This window comes from Arachis stenosperma, chromosome 8 (assembly GCF_014773155.1).
Source record: "Arachis stenosperma cultivar V10309 chromosome 8, arast.V10309.gnm1.PFL2, whole genome shotgun sequence".
Lineage (NCBI taxonomy): Eukaryota > Viridiplantae > Streptophyta > Magnoliopsida > Fabales > Fabaceae > Arachis > Arachis stenosperma.
In genome coordinates this window covers 1,919,885-1,933,943 of record NC_080384.1, presented here as the reverse complement: position 1 = coordinate 1,933,943, position 14,059 = coordinate 1,919,885, and the positions used below count along the sequence as shown (strand labels likewise).

The following is a 14,059-nucleotide window of genomic DNA, read 5'->3' as shown; positions in this document are numbered from 1 at the left end:
TGGGCAAAAAAAAATTATTATGAAATTTACCGACAAAAAAATATGATAATAATTGGATGCCACAAAATATAACCGTTAATTTTTACTGGTGTTCTAATTATTTTAACCGTTGATTTTAATTAATATATATTATATATATTTTTTATAATTTAGATCAATGGTTAAAACAATTGGAATACCGATATTCCTAAAAACCTTCCTAAGAGTAATGTATATTTTGCAACGGTTAAAAAGAAAATCGGTGCTAAATATCACTTTTTGCAGTAATTTGTGCCAAACTGTTACTAAACCCTGACAGCATAGCAAGCAGTGCTGTCATAATCCGGCGCATTAACCACCACTTTCTTTCTTTTTGCAGTGATTTTTTTAGCTATCGCAAAATATTCGTTACTATCTGCTGGAATTCTTGTAGTGATTTCAGAGAGGTAGCAGCATTGCAACAGAAAGTAACAAATTAATGAGTGCAGAATAACACATATATGTTTCTCTATCTTTCTCAAAATTGATTTGGATGAGTGTGGGTCCATAGGAGTGGCTATCTCGGTCGTTGAACAATTAAATTAGGCGTATATATAGCATGCATAATGCAGCATGCACTAGGCCGGTTAATTAAAGTAATCTCTCAACATCGATCTATCCAGTGGCATCGCATTGCACTTTGTGATTGGCTTTATAATTAATTTGATTAAAAAATAGATATTAAATAATGAAGGGTACATAAGTATAATAAGTTAATAACTACGTAGCGCCATGCAATCTAAGCCTTAGATCCTGTGATTTTTGTATGTTATTTTGGGACCCTACCCTTGAGAGAGTCGGGGATAGTTAATATACAAGCGGTTCACTTGAAATGGGAACATGTACATAATAATTTCAGTGATGATTTTGACGTTATGATTTATATATATACAGCTAGCGCGGCAGACATGTACATCTGCGTCTGTTTGAGTGTTCAATATTGCTGATGACTGCTATAATAATAATAATAATAAATTAAATTAAACTATGGTATATAAATAGAGGGGATTGAAATTCAGAGAGAGGAGAGAAAAAAATATTAATATTAATGTGACTCGGGTTTGGTTTCTAGTTTCTACTTTGCATCTGCATATGAACTTGACAAGGATCGTGGCAGTGGCAGTGGCTGCACCCACGTGAATAATGTAGAATTCATGCCCCACACAGATCCTCCGTATCCATACTTGGACCCACTCACATCACATTATTATTATTATTATTATTATTATTATTATTATTATTATTATTATTATATCCTAAAATCTAGAAAATATTCTATAAAACCTCTTAATTTGATCCATCAAGAGTAATTACTTATTAAATTAAAAAAATATTAAAATCAATATTTTTAAAGAGCAATAACATTCTTGTAACTTATTAATTTATTTATTCTGTTTGATTCAATTTAGTTTTTTAAACAATGTTAAAAGGCTAATATTTTATTATTTTTTACCAAGAATTAGCCAATAACATTTAAAAATATTAACAAAAAATATAATACTATATTATTAGACTAAAAATATTTGAAGTATTAACTAAATATACTAATCAATATAAATGGTTGACCCTAAATTTTCTCCAATTGTTTTGCTTTTAAGTTTTAACCATTCCGAATGGTAGAACAAGCAGTCAAAACAGTGTTACATCATGTCGTAAGAATATACACAATAAAATTGGAGAATGGGGCACGTGTGTGGTGGCACAGGTCACGTGATGATCCACGTGGTTTTAGTGTGAAGCATGGTGAGCTTCTCGTGGTTGCCTGTCCTATAAATTGAGAGCCTGTATCTTAAATCCTAGACACACAGTAATCACTTCTTACTTTCAGTCTTTCACAATTTCTGTTTCAACTAACACCCCATCTTTCTTTCTTAGACACTGCTCATCGTTTCTCTCTCTCTCCTTCAATTCCATTATTGCTGACGTTAGAGATAGATTAGGAATCCAAAAAAATAGAAAAAAAGGGATCGGAGAATCTTGATGTGTGTTTGTGTGCATGGTTGTGTACAAAATCTTTAAAGCCAAATAAATCCTGCACTGCTTACGATGACTCCTCAGTACTCATCAATCCAGGCATGCATAGATATTATATACATAATGTTATGATGATTACTTGTTATTAGTTCTTAGAGAAACAACATACACATACACGGGAAGCGAATTAATTAATGAAAATGGCCGTGAGGCTTGTCCTCTTAACATTCGCCATATGCCGGTTGATAGTCACGGTTGGGTTCACCGTGCTCCCAACCGAGCTCCAGAGCCAACTCAGCGTGGACAACTCAGAAGTAGAAGCGGCTTCGGTGGATTTTGGGATGCTTGATAAAGGGGAGCCTCTGGCAGTTATGCACCCTGGTTCGGCAGATGATATAGCTCAGTTGGTTAGAGCGGCGTACGAGGGAGGATTTTCGGTGTCTGCAAGAGGGCACGGGCACTCCATAAATGGGCAGGGATTGATAAAGAGAGGGACGAAGGGAGTGGTGATAGATATGGGGAGTAAGAAGGGTGTTGGAAGTGTGTGTGAGAAAGGAATGTATGTGGACGTGTGGGGTGGAGAGTTGTGGATAAATGTGTTGAAGGCCACTCTCCAGTATGGGTTGGCACCCATGTCTTGGACTGATTATTTGTACTTATCTGTGGGTGGTACCCTCTCCAACGCTGGCATCAGTGGTCAAGCCTTCCATCACGGCCCCCAAATCTCCAATGTCCATCAGCTCGATGTTGTTACAGGTACTTGAAGCAGCATATATGGTTCATTATTAGAGCTACTTTAATAATTTAACTTTAACTGTAACAGGTAAAGGTGAGGTGTTGACGTGTTCGGAAGAGAGTAACTCAGAGTTGTTCCATGCTGTTCTTGGTGGTCTTGGTCAGTTTGGAATCATCACAAGAGCTAGAATTGCTCTCGAGCCAGCTCCACAAAGAGTATGTCTATATACTTCAAACTTGTTAATTTATTAAAAATAACTAGTTAGAAAAGCAAATTGGTTGAAATAGTACAGTAGTAGTGCGTAACTGTGTCATCATATTTTGCCATGAATTAAAAAGCAGCATTGGTTGCAACGTGGGGCACATGATACGTCTTTTCTTGCAAATCTTTCTTCACATCATCAATCAGAGACAAAACCTGAAAAGGGTCGTTTTCGATGAGATGCTTTTGCCTAACCATAACATAAAATCACCCATCTTGTTTACGTGTCCCTTCTCTATCTGCTACCTTATTAAACTAAATTATCCAAAAGGTAAACTGAATGGTTAATGATGATTATCATCAGGTTCGTTGGATACGAGTGCTGTATTCGAATTTTGCCAAGTTTACTAAGGATCAGGAGTACCTGATATCTGTGGAAGGTAACAAAGAGAGGTTGGATTATATAGAGGGGTTTGTGATAGTTGATGAAGGGTTGATCAATAATTGGAGGTCCTCTTTTTTCTCACCAAGTAACCCTGTCAAGATCAGTTCCCTCAATAAAAATGCCGATGGTGGTGTTTTATACTGCCTGGAGTTTACCAAGAATTACCACCAACATCAAGCTGATTCTATTGATCAGGTATTTGCTGTTTAATTTTTAATTAAAATATGTTATCTTTTCTACCTTAAATCTTATGACCAGACAAATCTTTTTTCTTTGTCTGTTTACGTGGTCAGTGGTCACTATTTATTGAAGTTGAAGGAATAGCTGCTTCTTGCATCGTTGTCCTCGTATATATGTTTATTCTCTGTACCCAAACAAAGACCAATTTGCACAACAGAAAGCAATAATACATACACAAGAAAACACACAAGATCTTGGGCAATCTATCATCTCGATTCAATCACAACACTGAAGGCAACCTTTCCAATACTTTATTCCACGTTTTAGTTTAACTTTAAAGTACGCCGCCCGCCCACCAGATTATTCTCTAGCTTCTTTTAAACCTTTCTTTTCATGCTTTCCAACCTTAATTAACTCATTAAAATAATACCCCCTTTCTCATCATCCCGACAAAAGCAGCAGCTACCTTAGTTAGCTAACAGCTTTCTTTTTCGTTTAATATTATTTAATTTCTATGTGACTCTGTACTCATATATTATATTATTATATTTAAATTAGATGTGATATACATGATTATTTTTTTAATTTGGATGTGTTAATATTGCAGGAAATAGAAGCTCTATTGATAAAGTTGGATTTTATACCAGCATCGGTGTTCACAACGGACCTGCCTTATGTAGATTTTTTGGACAGAGTACATAAGGCAGAGCTCAAGCTTAGGTCCAAGGGTTTATGGGAGGTTCCCCATCCATGGCTCAACCTTTTTGTTCCAAAATCTAGAATAGTGGACTTTGACAAGGGGGTGTTCAAGGGCATTCTTGGAAATAAGACTAGTGGGCCAATTCTCATCTACCCTATGAACAAAGACAAGTAAGAATTAATTAATTCCGCCCACGCATATATAAATATTAATTGCTAAACTTATATTTCAATATATGAATGATCATATTCATGCATGCCATTTTTATATCTAGAACGAACTAACCAACTAGAATAAAACCACAATGCATGCTTTCATGCATGCATAGAGGCATAGAGCTATGGCCTGTTCTATTTCTATCACACAATATAACACATATATTAACGCATCCCTTCACATACGACATATCATTTGCCGACAGCATTTCTCCGAGTGTCGTAGTGTTCAGGTCATATCCTTTTCCCACTTCATATATAATGCATATAATTGATAAAACAAGAAATAAGAAATGAGAAATTATTATATGCATACTTTATACTCCAACATTATTGGCAATAATCGTGGAACGCATCATAATCTTTAAAGATTTTACTATTGAAACATTAGATATAGTATAATACATTTGATTCCTGCACTGCAATGATTCCTGAATTAGGTGACATGGCTGTTTCTTGGAATAATTGAAGATAAAAGACGAGACCTTAGATGGGTCAAGAATTATTAGTTGAAACATGAATTAATAAAATAAATAGGCATAGCTTAATTAGAGTAAAGAAATAATAGAAGAATGGTTGAAGGAGCAAAAAGATAGAGCGGTGGTGTGATAAGGAGAGGATGAAGACACGAGGGTTGTAGGCAAGCATGTGCATCAAAGCCAGCTAGATGGATCATATTCAAACAAAATGGATGGCTGTGATTATTCATCCAACTGGCCCGGGAAGATTCTAGTGTCAGACGATCTTCCATTGGGACACTCTCCTTCAACAGTTAGTAGGACTAGTATACAACCCCTAACTAATTAATTAATTCATACATTCATTCATTCTAATGATTGCTTATTGATAAGGGGTAACCAATTCATAAATAATAAAGGGCTATGACAAGTCAAAGAGCAGAGGCATTCGTAACAATTAACGTAGTAAGTAGCAACAACTAACCACCAGTGAGTGTGTGTGTGTGTATATTGCATTTGCATGCATCATCTGGAAAACGTGTGTTTAATTTGATGAGGGTTATTTGTATGTGCAGGTGGGACCAGAGGAACTCGGTGGTGACGCCAGAGGAGGATGTGTTTTACCTGGTGGCATTTCTGAGATCAGCTTTGGACGATGAGGCGCTGGAGTACCTGAGTGATCAGAACCGTCGGATCCTGAAATTCTGCAATGATGCGGAGATCAACGCCAAACAGTACCTGCCCCATTACACAACCCAACAGGAATGGATGGACCACTTTGGAGATAGGTGGGACCAATTCTACTCCAGGAAGATGCAATTCGACCCCCGGCGCATCTTAGCAACGGGCCAGAGGATCTTTGAGTTTCATCCTCATGCAAATGCAAATGCAATGCAATAAGGAGTTGAGGGAGGGTGGGGTTTTTCTTTCTTTTTTGAAAGGGTTCTTTTACACACATGATCCCGACCTCCTTGTCTTTTTACCCCATCCCCTTCCTTGTACATATATCATTTTTCCCACATAATTTTAGGGTTATCTATCTTTTACTTCTCTCATCTACAACAAGGGGGTTTTACCACTATGTAAATTTCACTATTTAGAATTATATCAACATTATTAGGTTAAGCCATTTGATGTATGGGCATATTTTCTAGTTCTTCGTTCAAGACGCAGCTCATCAGTCGTCCAATATGTACATTCGAATTTAGCATTCTGCATATACAGAGGTTCAGTTCAGGGCAGATAAATACAACACCGTTTCGCCAATCACCACAATCAGATGAAGCAAATTGGTTACAAAAATAAATAAGAAATTACGCCTTGACATTTTCTGATTTTCCTCGCCAAAGTTACAACCAATTTTCTGGTACTGGACCCTGGAGAGCCAAGCCAACAACTTGCACTCTAGGAGACCAATCAAATCATTGTAAATATGATCACTACTAATGCTTCAACAAGGGTGGAAAATCGTTCCTTTTGGTAGAACACCATGATCCCAATTGATGGATTGAGCCAACAGAAAAGGCATGAATAAAACAGTAGCACAGTAACATCAACCTTACCATATAAAAAGTTGCCACTAGTTTGAATCGTCTTCCACTTGAAGCTGCTTTCCAAATTTTTTTAATGCAAGTGAATATATAGTCTTTTTACTCGCCGATGTTCTGCCAGCAATCAATTTCACAGCCTACATTCACATCAGCAGTTTTCATTTAACAATCAATCGCACAAAATGATACAGTAATTAAGTGTTTTAATGGTGAAAATGAACTACTGCAGATTAACCAAAAAAAGATGAAGACCAACTTCTGCTAAAAATGATTAACAGCCTATTATATGGAATACAAAATATGGATTGTTACTTTTGTCTCTGTTGCTTTTACTTTTATTCTGCAAGTAACCCTTTGAGAAATTGATAATTACTTTTACAAGGCCACACCGAACCATGAAAGCTAGGATTTACAACCTTTGTTAGCATGATCTGGATGATCATATGGATAATTTGATGTTTAATCTTATATCAAGCTCCCATGAAACATATGAATGTATCTGACTTCAGCAGCTTAATGAGTATATTTAAATAATCCAGCATCCTAATGGAAGGAAGTTATTACCGTGGATAGAGTCTCGCCACTTGCAATCAATTCTCTTAGTTCATCTTCAAGCTCACTGTCTGATGGAGGTTCCACTTTAGAACTTGTTTGCCCTTCAATCAATATGGTTAGTTCTCCCTTCGGCTGCCGCATCAAAAAGACTTCCTTGGCCTCTCTTACCGTACCACGCCAAAACTGCAGAAGAAATGTCCTCCATGTAAAAACGAGGGAAAAAGAAAGTATAGCCCTGGTTGACCTAGTTAACCAGCGGTTTGGTGATAAAGTAGTTGTAAAATCAATTGCTTCAGAAGAACCATAATTGAAATAAGATGATTACTTTAACAAAATTGTTCCAGTATCCTCTTGGAAACTAGAGGGTAATTTGTCTTCTATCATGCATTATCACATTACATGATCTCAATATACATTTTTAACATACGAAATAAGCCTGTGTCTCTGGTGGCCACGGTAGTCGTGGCTAGCGGTGGCTATAAGATGAGCGTCCAATGGGATGCTGACACGTGGCTTCGTAGTTAGTTTCCTTAAGGCATGTTTAGCAAATTAAGCACGGATAATTTTGCATCTTTTACCGTGGGGTAGGATTGCTTCTTTCATCACACATATCAGTGTCCCTTTCCTCTGATGCCATACATCGAGCCCATCCATCTCCTGCTCCTCATCCCCGGAGTCCGAGCTCCACTCATTCGTCCAATGGCCTAAAAAATCGAAGTCCCCTTCCAGATCACTTTCCATTTACAAAACAAATTCCTGACCCCTGCAAATCGAGAGTCCTACATATTACTAACCCCATGACTATGGCTTCTTACAGAAATTGAAACCGCTCATGTGGAAAGTGAAGATCAGCTACCTTGACAAAACCAGCTCCTACTGTTGCCAGAAGGTCCTCCCTTCGCCACAGCCAGAAAATTCCAATCTGAACAAGCCAGTCGCCTACGCCAGTGACAGTCGGAACCTTACGTTTTCTTCCATGGAAGCCAACGTTCAGGGCTCTCTCTGCCGCTTTATTTTCATTTTCTTCAAAATTTACTTCTTTCATCAAGTTTTTTTTTCTTTCATCACTACTTCTTTGCTTAATTTAATTTCCACAAGTAGTTTCCTTTATTTTTGTACAAGTTTAACTAAATGCCAAGGTTAAGCACGGACATTCATAATTACCGTCCTCCTTAGGAGAGTTACCGTCCTTCAAACCTGGAGTCCTGTGGTCCAACTCGCCAGTCAACCCACCATGTGTCGTATCATCACAGGTCAGGCTCCCATAGCCACGCTAGCCACAGATCGCAGCTAGCCAACACAGAAGGCACCATAACTCACCCTTAACCAATTCAAGTTACAGTTAAAGTTTGGAAAAAAAATAAGCTTTTGGAACATGCATTAAATGTGCTCTAGGATTACGCATGTATTTCTCAAGCTTTATATTCCTATAAGAATAAAAATGATGCGGTAAGTTAATTATTTAAATTTTAATTCAAACACAATATTCTAGAATTAAATAAAATATGCATAGGAATTCACTTTATGGTTAAATACATACACAATCAGATTTATCATGTAATAATGTATATCCTCCAGTTTCTGGAAGCTACCGGAACAATTGCCTTACTATAAAGTTTTAAATCAAATGCTGGCTTCAGAGGCATAAATGCGAAACTTACCTCTTCATGTAACTTGGTCATTTCCCGAGCAATGACACATTGCCTGAAATATCATCAAAATGAAGAGTTAGCCAATTCATGCCTCAATATTACTTCACAACATCACGTGCCTCTGTTCCTCCTTTATTACCCAAACAAGTATTTAGAAGAAAAATAAGCTGTGTAAAAAGACGTGGTCCACAAGCTCAAAGATTAATATATTACAAAACTAGAGAAACAAGTTTTCAAGTTCATAGAAGTCAAGGGTACCTAGCATCACCAAATATAGAAGAAGCCTCTTCAAGAAATTGGGAAAGCTTGTGAGGAGGAACATAAAATATCTGTGTAGCTGTTTGATCTGCCAAAGACATAAGCCTCTTCCTTCTTGATCCTGAATGCTTTGGAAGAAAACCAACTACAAACAAAAAGATGTCATAATGTTCACATGTTAGGTCCCATAATGGCAAAGCTATTCAAAGAGTGCATGGAGCAAGGGTTTATGCAGTTAGTAAATTACCAAATGTGAACTCGTGAGTAGGTAAACCCGAAGCAGAAAGAGCTGATACCAAAGCACAGGGACCAGGGATTGGAACAACAAGGATATTTTCACTAACACATAATTTGGCCTGCACTAATCCATTCTGAGAGATTGAAAATCGTTGTATAAAGAAATAAAGAAAGAAAGAGAGTAAAGTAGTTAGTTACCAATTCCATGCCAGGATCACTGATGCCTGGAGTTCCAGCATCAGATATGAGGGCCACAATCTCGCCTTCTTTGAGCCTCTTCAACACAAGTTGCTCCCTTTGCGACTCGTTGAACTTGTGATAACTCATCTGAACCTCTAAAGAACACAATCAGAATGAATACAATTGCAACGAGGGATCGGAGAAAGCAAAGAAGAAGAGAGAACGGAGGTTTAGCATACAAGGGGAGTTTTGATGTTGTAGTGATGAAGCAACTTGCCAGAGTGCCTCGTATCTTCCGAGAGAATCACATTTGCAGAGTTCAGCACGCGAAGAGCCCTGGAAAAAAAAAAAAAAAGAAAGAAACTAAAAATTTGAAAAGAGAAGATTGGAGAAAAGAAAGATTGAATTTGAGAAGGGTACGTACCTAAAGGTGATATCTTCGAGATTTCCAATTGGTGTTCCAACGAGATAAAGGCCAGGTTTGAGGTTACTCTGCTGCGTCCGAAACTCCGAGTAGTCAACATGCTCCGTTTCCGATTGTTGACTTAAGCTGGAGTTGGATCTGGAGCATAAAACGGCAACGTTTTGGGGATGGAAGGATATAAGAGGAAGGTGGTGCTTTGGAATGGGGACTTGGTTGGCGACAGGAGCGGCGAACCGGAACGGCAGTGCTGCGGCCACCCGCCGACTCAACATCATTTTCCTTCCGCTTGCAACGAGGCCCCTTTCCTCTTTTCTGCTAGACTGCTACTACAATGTTCTTTTTGGGCCTTGGGGAACTGAAACTGGCCCAAGCCCAAACAAAAGATTTTCATCTTAATAAATTTTTATCCGAAAGTGGATGTAATTTTTTTCTGAATTGTTTGTTAAAGATTTAAAATATAATTTTTTATATAATTTTTTATTATTTAATTTTTTTATATATTTTTGAGAGATTATATTTTACTAAATAATTGAAAAAAAATTAAGAAGAATTAAGCTCTAAGTCTTACATAGAGTGCGATAAAATTGTGTAAATTGTTGTAAAATAAATAAGGAAGAAGTAATAAAATAAAAGTATAAATAGAAAACACTATTATTAGTATTTACCAACACTATTATACTACTATAAAGATAATATATTAATATTATATTAGTAGTGTATGAAGAAAGAAAATAAAGAAGTGCTTTAAGAAAGAGAGAGAGAAAGTATTTTCCTTTTATTGCTCGTACTTTCTTAGAGACAAATAGCCTCTATTTATAAGCATATATGGTAGTAGGTTTTCAAACTTCATTAAATAATATTCTCCTTGAAAACCTGAGCCTTGTGGGAAAATGGTCATCCACCAAGGCTATCTTATCACAACACTCCTCCTTGGATGACCATTTAGGATTATGCCTCGTTAAAACCTTACTAAAGAAAAACACAGTGGGAAAAAACCTTAGTGAAGGAAAAAGAGTACAAAATCCTTTGTGATGGGATTGCTTCATTAAAAACCTTGTCAAGAAAAACTCAATGGGAAAAAAACATGTCCAAGGAAAAAAGAGTACAGTCTCCCCCTCTTGCCGACATCATTTAATGTCTCGAAATCGGCGTATCTCAATCTCATGTACCAATCTTTCAAATGAGAATTTTGGGAGTGACTTTGTGAATAAATCTGCCAGATTGTCACTTAAACGGATCTGTTGGACATCAATTGTCCCTTGATTTTGAAGATCATGAGTGAAGAAGAATTTGGGAGAAATATGCTTTGTTCTATCACCTTTGATATATCCACCCTTAAGTTGAGCAATGCATGTTGTATTGTCTTCAAACAGGACAGTTGGAGCTATCTTATGATCAATCAGTTCACATGATGACAGAATATATTGAATCAGACTCTTCAGCCAAAAACACTCGCGACTAGCTTCATGAATCGCCAGTATTTCAGCCTGATCAGAAGAGGTTGCTGCTATCGTCTGTTTCGTGGACCTCCATGATATAGCTGTTCCACCATATGTGAACAGGTATCCTGTTTGAGATCTCCCTTTATGTGGATCAGACAAGTAGCCAGCATCTGCATAGCCAACTAGTTGTGACTTGGATTCATAGGGATAAAACAATCCCATATCAACCGTTCCATGAAAATATCGAAAGATTTGCTTGATTCCGCTCCAATGTCTTCTGGTTGGAGAGGAACTATACCTTGCTAGTAAGTTCACAGCAAATGATATATCGGGTCGTGTATTATTAGCAAGATACATTAGCACTCCAATGACACTAAGTATGGTACTTCAAGACCAAGGATATCTTCATTCTCTTCTTTAGGACGAAATTGATCATTTTTCACATCCAAAGATCTTACGATCATTGGAGTACTTAATGGATGTGACTTATCCATATAAAATCTCTTCAAGATCTTCTCTCTGTATGTTGTTTGATGAATAAAGATCACATTTTTTATATGCTCGATTTGCAGGCTGAGACAAAATTTAGTCCTTCTAAGATCTTTCATCTCAAACTCTACTTTTAGAGTTTATAATTGTTGGAATCTCTTCAGGAGTCCCAATGATATTTAAATCATCAACGTACACAGCAATTATAATGAATCCAGATGCAGATTTCTTTATGAAAACACATGGACAGATATCATCATTCTTGAATTCATTTTTGGCCAGATACTTAGTAAGACGATTATACCACATTTGTCCAGATTGCTTCAGACCATATAAGGATCTTTGCAATTTGACTGAGTATAACCCTTGCGAATATTCATTGGATGGTTTAGATATCTTTAGTCCTTCAGGGGCTTTTATATAGATATCCCGATCTAATCATCCGTATAAATAGGCTGTTACCACATCCATTAAATGCATATGCAGTTTATGATATGCAGATAGACTGACCAAATAACGCAATGTTATTGCATCCATTACAGGGAAATACGTTTCTTCATAATCTATACCAGCCCTTTGTGAAAAACCTTGTGCCACAAGTCGGGCTTTGTAGCGCACAACTTCATTTTTGTCATTTCGTTTTCTCACAAATACCCACTTATATCCAACAGGTTTTACATCTTCAGGTGTACGGACTACAGGTCCGAAGACTTTACATTTTGCAAGTGAGTCTAACTCAGCCTTCATGGCTTCTTTCTATTTTGGCCAATCATTCCTTTGTCGACATTCTTCAACTGATCTTGGCTCAAGATCCTTACTTTCATGCATGATATTCAATGTCACATTATATGCAAATATTTCGTTGACAATTGTCTTATTTCGTTCCCATTTCTCTCCTGTAAAGACATAATTTATCGAGATCTCATCATTTTCACAATTTTCAGGTACCTGAACGTCTTCTGGCGTTATATCAGAATTTTGGACAACTGCAGGTGTCTCTACTATATCTTTTTCAACAAGAATAGTATTTACCTCTTTTCTCTTTCGAGGATTTTTATCTTTGGAACCGACAGGCCTACTACGCTTCTAGCGTGAATTTGCTTCAGTGGCTATTTGTCCTACTGGGACATCAATTCGAATTGGGGCATTTTCTGCTGGTATATAAGATTTGGTTATCCTCTTTGTATCGGAAAATGCATCAGGCAATTCATTTGCTATTCTTTGCAAATGTATAATCTTTTGAACTTCTAGTTCACATTGCCCTGATCGAGGATCTAAATGCATCAACGATGATGCATTCCAATTAAGTTCCTTTTCAGGAAGCTTATTCTCTTCCCCTAATGTTGAAAATTTTGATTCATCAAAATAACAATCTGCAAACCGGGCTTTAAATACATCTCCAGTTTGTATCTCAAGATACCTCACTATAGAGTGAGAATCATATCCAACATATATCCCCAATTTTCTTTGGGGTCCCATTTTGGTGCGATTAGGTGGTGCAATAGGAACATATACCGCACACCCAAATATTCTTAAATGGAAAATATTTGGCTAATTGCATAGGAGAGAACTGATGGTAACTCGTTGGCCTCAAACGAATAAGTGCTGTGGCATGTAAAATAGCATGCCCCCAAATCGAGGTTGGGAGATTTGTTCTCATAAGCAAGGGTCTAGCAATTAATTGGAAGCATTTAATAAGTGATTCTGCTAATCCATTTTGTGTGTGAACATAAGCTACTGGATGTTCAACACTCATTCCATTAGCCATACAATAAGCATCAAAAGCTTGGAAAGTAAATTCACCGGCATCATCAAGACGAATTGCTTTGATTGGATGTTCTGGAAACTGTGCTTTTAATCGAATAATTTGAGTCAGTAATCTCGCAAACGCCAGGTTGCGAGAAGATAATAAGCACACATGTGACCATCTAGGTGGATGAATAGGTCCACATATATCACCTTGAATCCTTTATAGGAATTCAGGGGACTCAAATCCAACCTTTACTGGTGATGGCCTTAAAATTAACTTTCCCTGAGAACATGCAGCACAACAAAATTCACTAGTTTTAAGAATCTTCTGGTTTTTTAGTGAATGTCCATGGGAGTTTTCAATAATTCTCCTCATCATGGTTTTTCCCGGATGACCGAATCTATCATGCCAAGTTATGAATTCATTTGGGCTAGTAAACTTCTGGTTTACAATGGCATGTGATTCAATTGCACTAATCTTTGTATAATACAACTCAGATGAAAGTGAGGATAACTTTTCTAATATAATCCTTTTATTTAAATCATGAGTTGTGATATATAAGTACTCATAACTTTCCTCATTCATTGTCTCAATA

At 37.0% G+C, this 14,059-nt stretch overlaps 2 protein-coding genes across 3 annotated transcripts; one reads left to right on the top strand and one right to left on the bottom strand.

The window, feature by feature from the left end:
• Window positions 1–1,831: 1,831 nt before the first annotated feature.
• LOC130944496 (cytokinin dehydrogenase 5) lies at window positions 1,832–6,023 on the top strand. Its single transcript, XM_057872838.1, has 5 exons — window positions 1,832–2,748; window positions 2,816–2,943; window positions 3,294–3,569; window positions 4,162–4,424; window positions 5,503–6,023. Exons 1-5 carry the CDS (start codon window positions 2,187–2,189, stop codon window positions 5,825–5,827), a joined length of 1,554 nt encoding a protein of 517 aa, XP_057728821.1. The 5' UTR covers window positions 1,832–2,186; the 3' UTR covers window positions 5,828–6,023.
• An 81-nt stretch (window positions 6,024–6,104) lies between these two features.
• On the bottom strand, window positions 6,105–10,078 carry LOC130944497 (uncharacterized). 2 transcript variants are annotated; one of them, XM_057872840.1, is made up of 9 exons: window positions 9,784–10,078; window positions 9,599–9,695; window positions 9,378–9,506; window positions 9,190–9,298; window positions 8,943–9,087; window positions 8,694–8,736; window positions 7,042–7,215; window positions 6,490–6,614; window positions 6,105–6,139 (listed from the first exon to the last, which is right to left on the bottom strand). In XM_057872840.1, the coding sequence occupies exons 1-8, from the start codon at window positions 10,056–10,058 to the stop codon at window positions 6,507–6,509; spliced, it is 1,080 nt and encodes a 359-aa protein (XP_057728823.1). In that variant the 5' UTR covers window positions 10,059–10,078; the 3' UTR covers window positions 6,105–6,139; window positions 6,490–6,506. The 2 variants fall into 2 exon arrangements, with proteins under 2 accessions (XP_057728823.1, XP_057728822.1); XM_057872839.1 differs by having other exon boundaries at window positions 6,105–6,614.
• Between the last annotated feature and the right edge of the window lie 3,981 nt (window positions 10,079–14,059).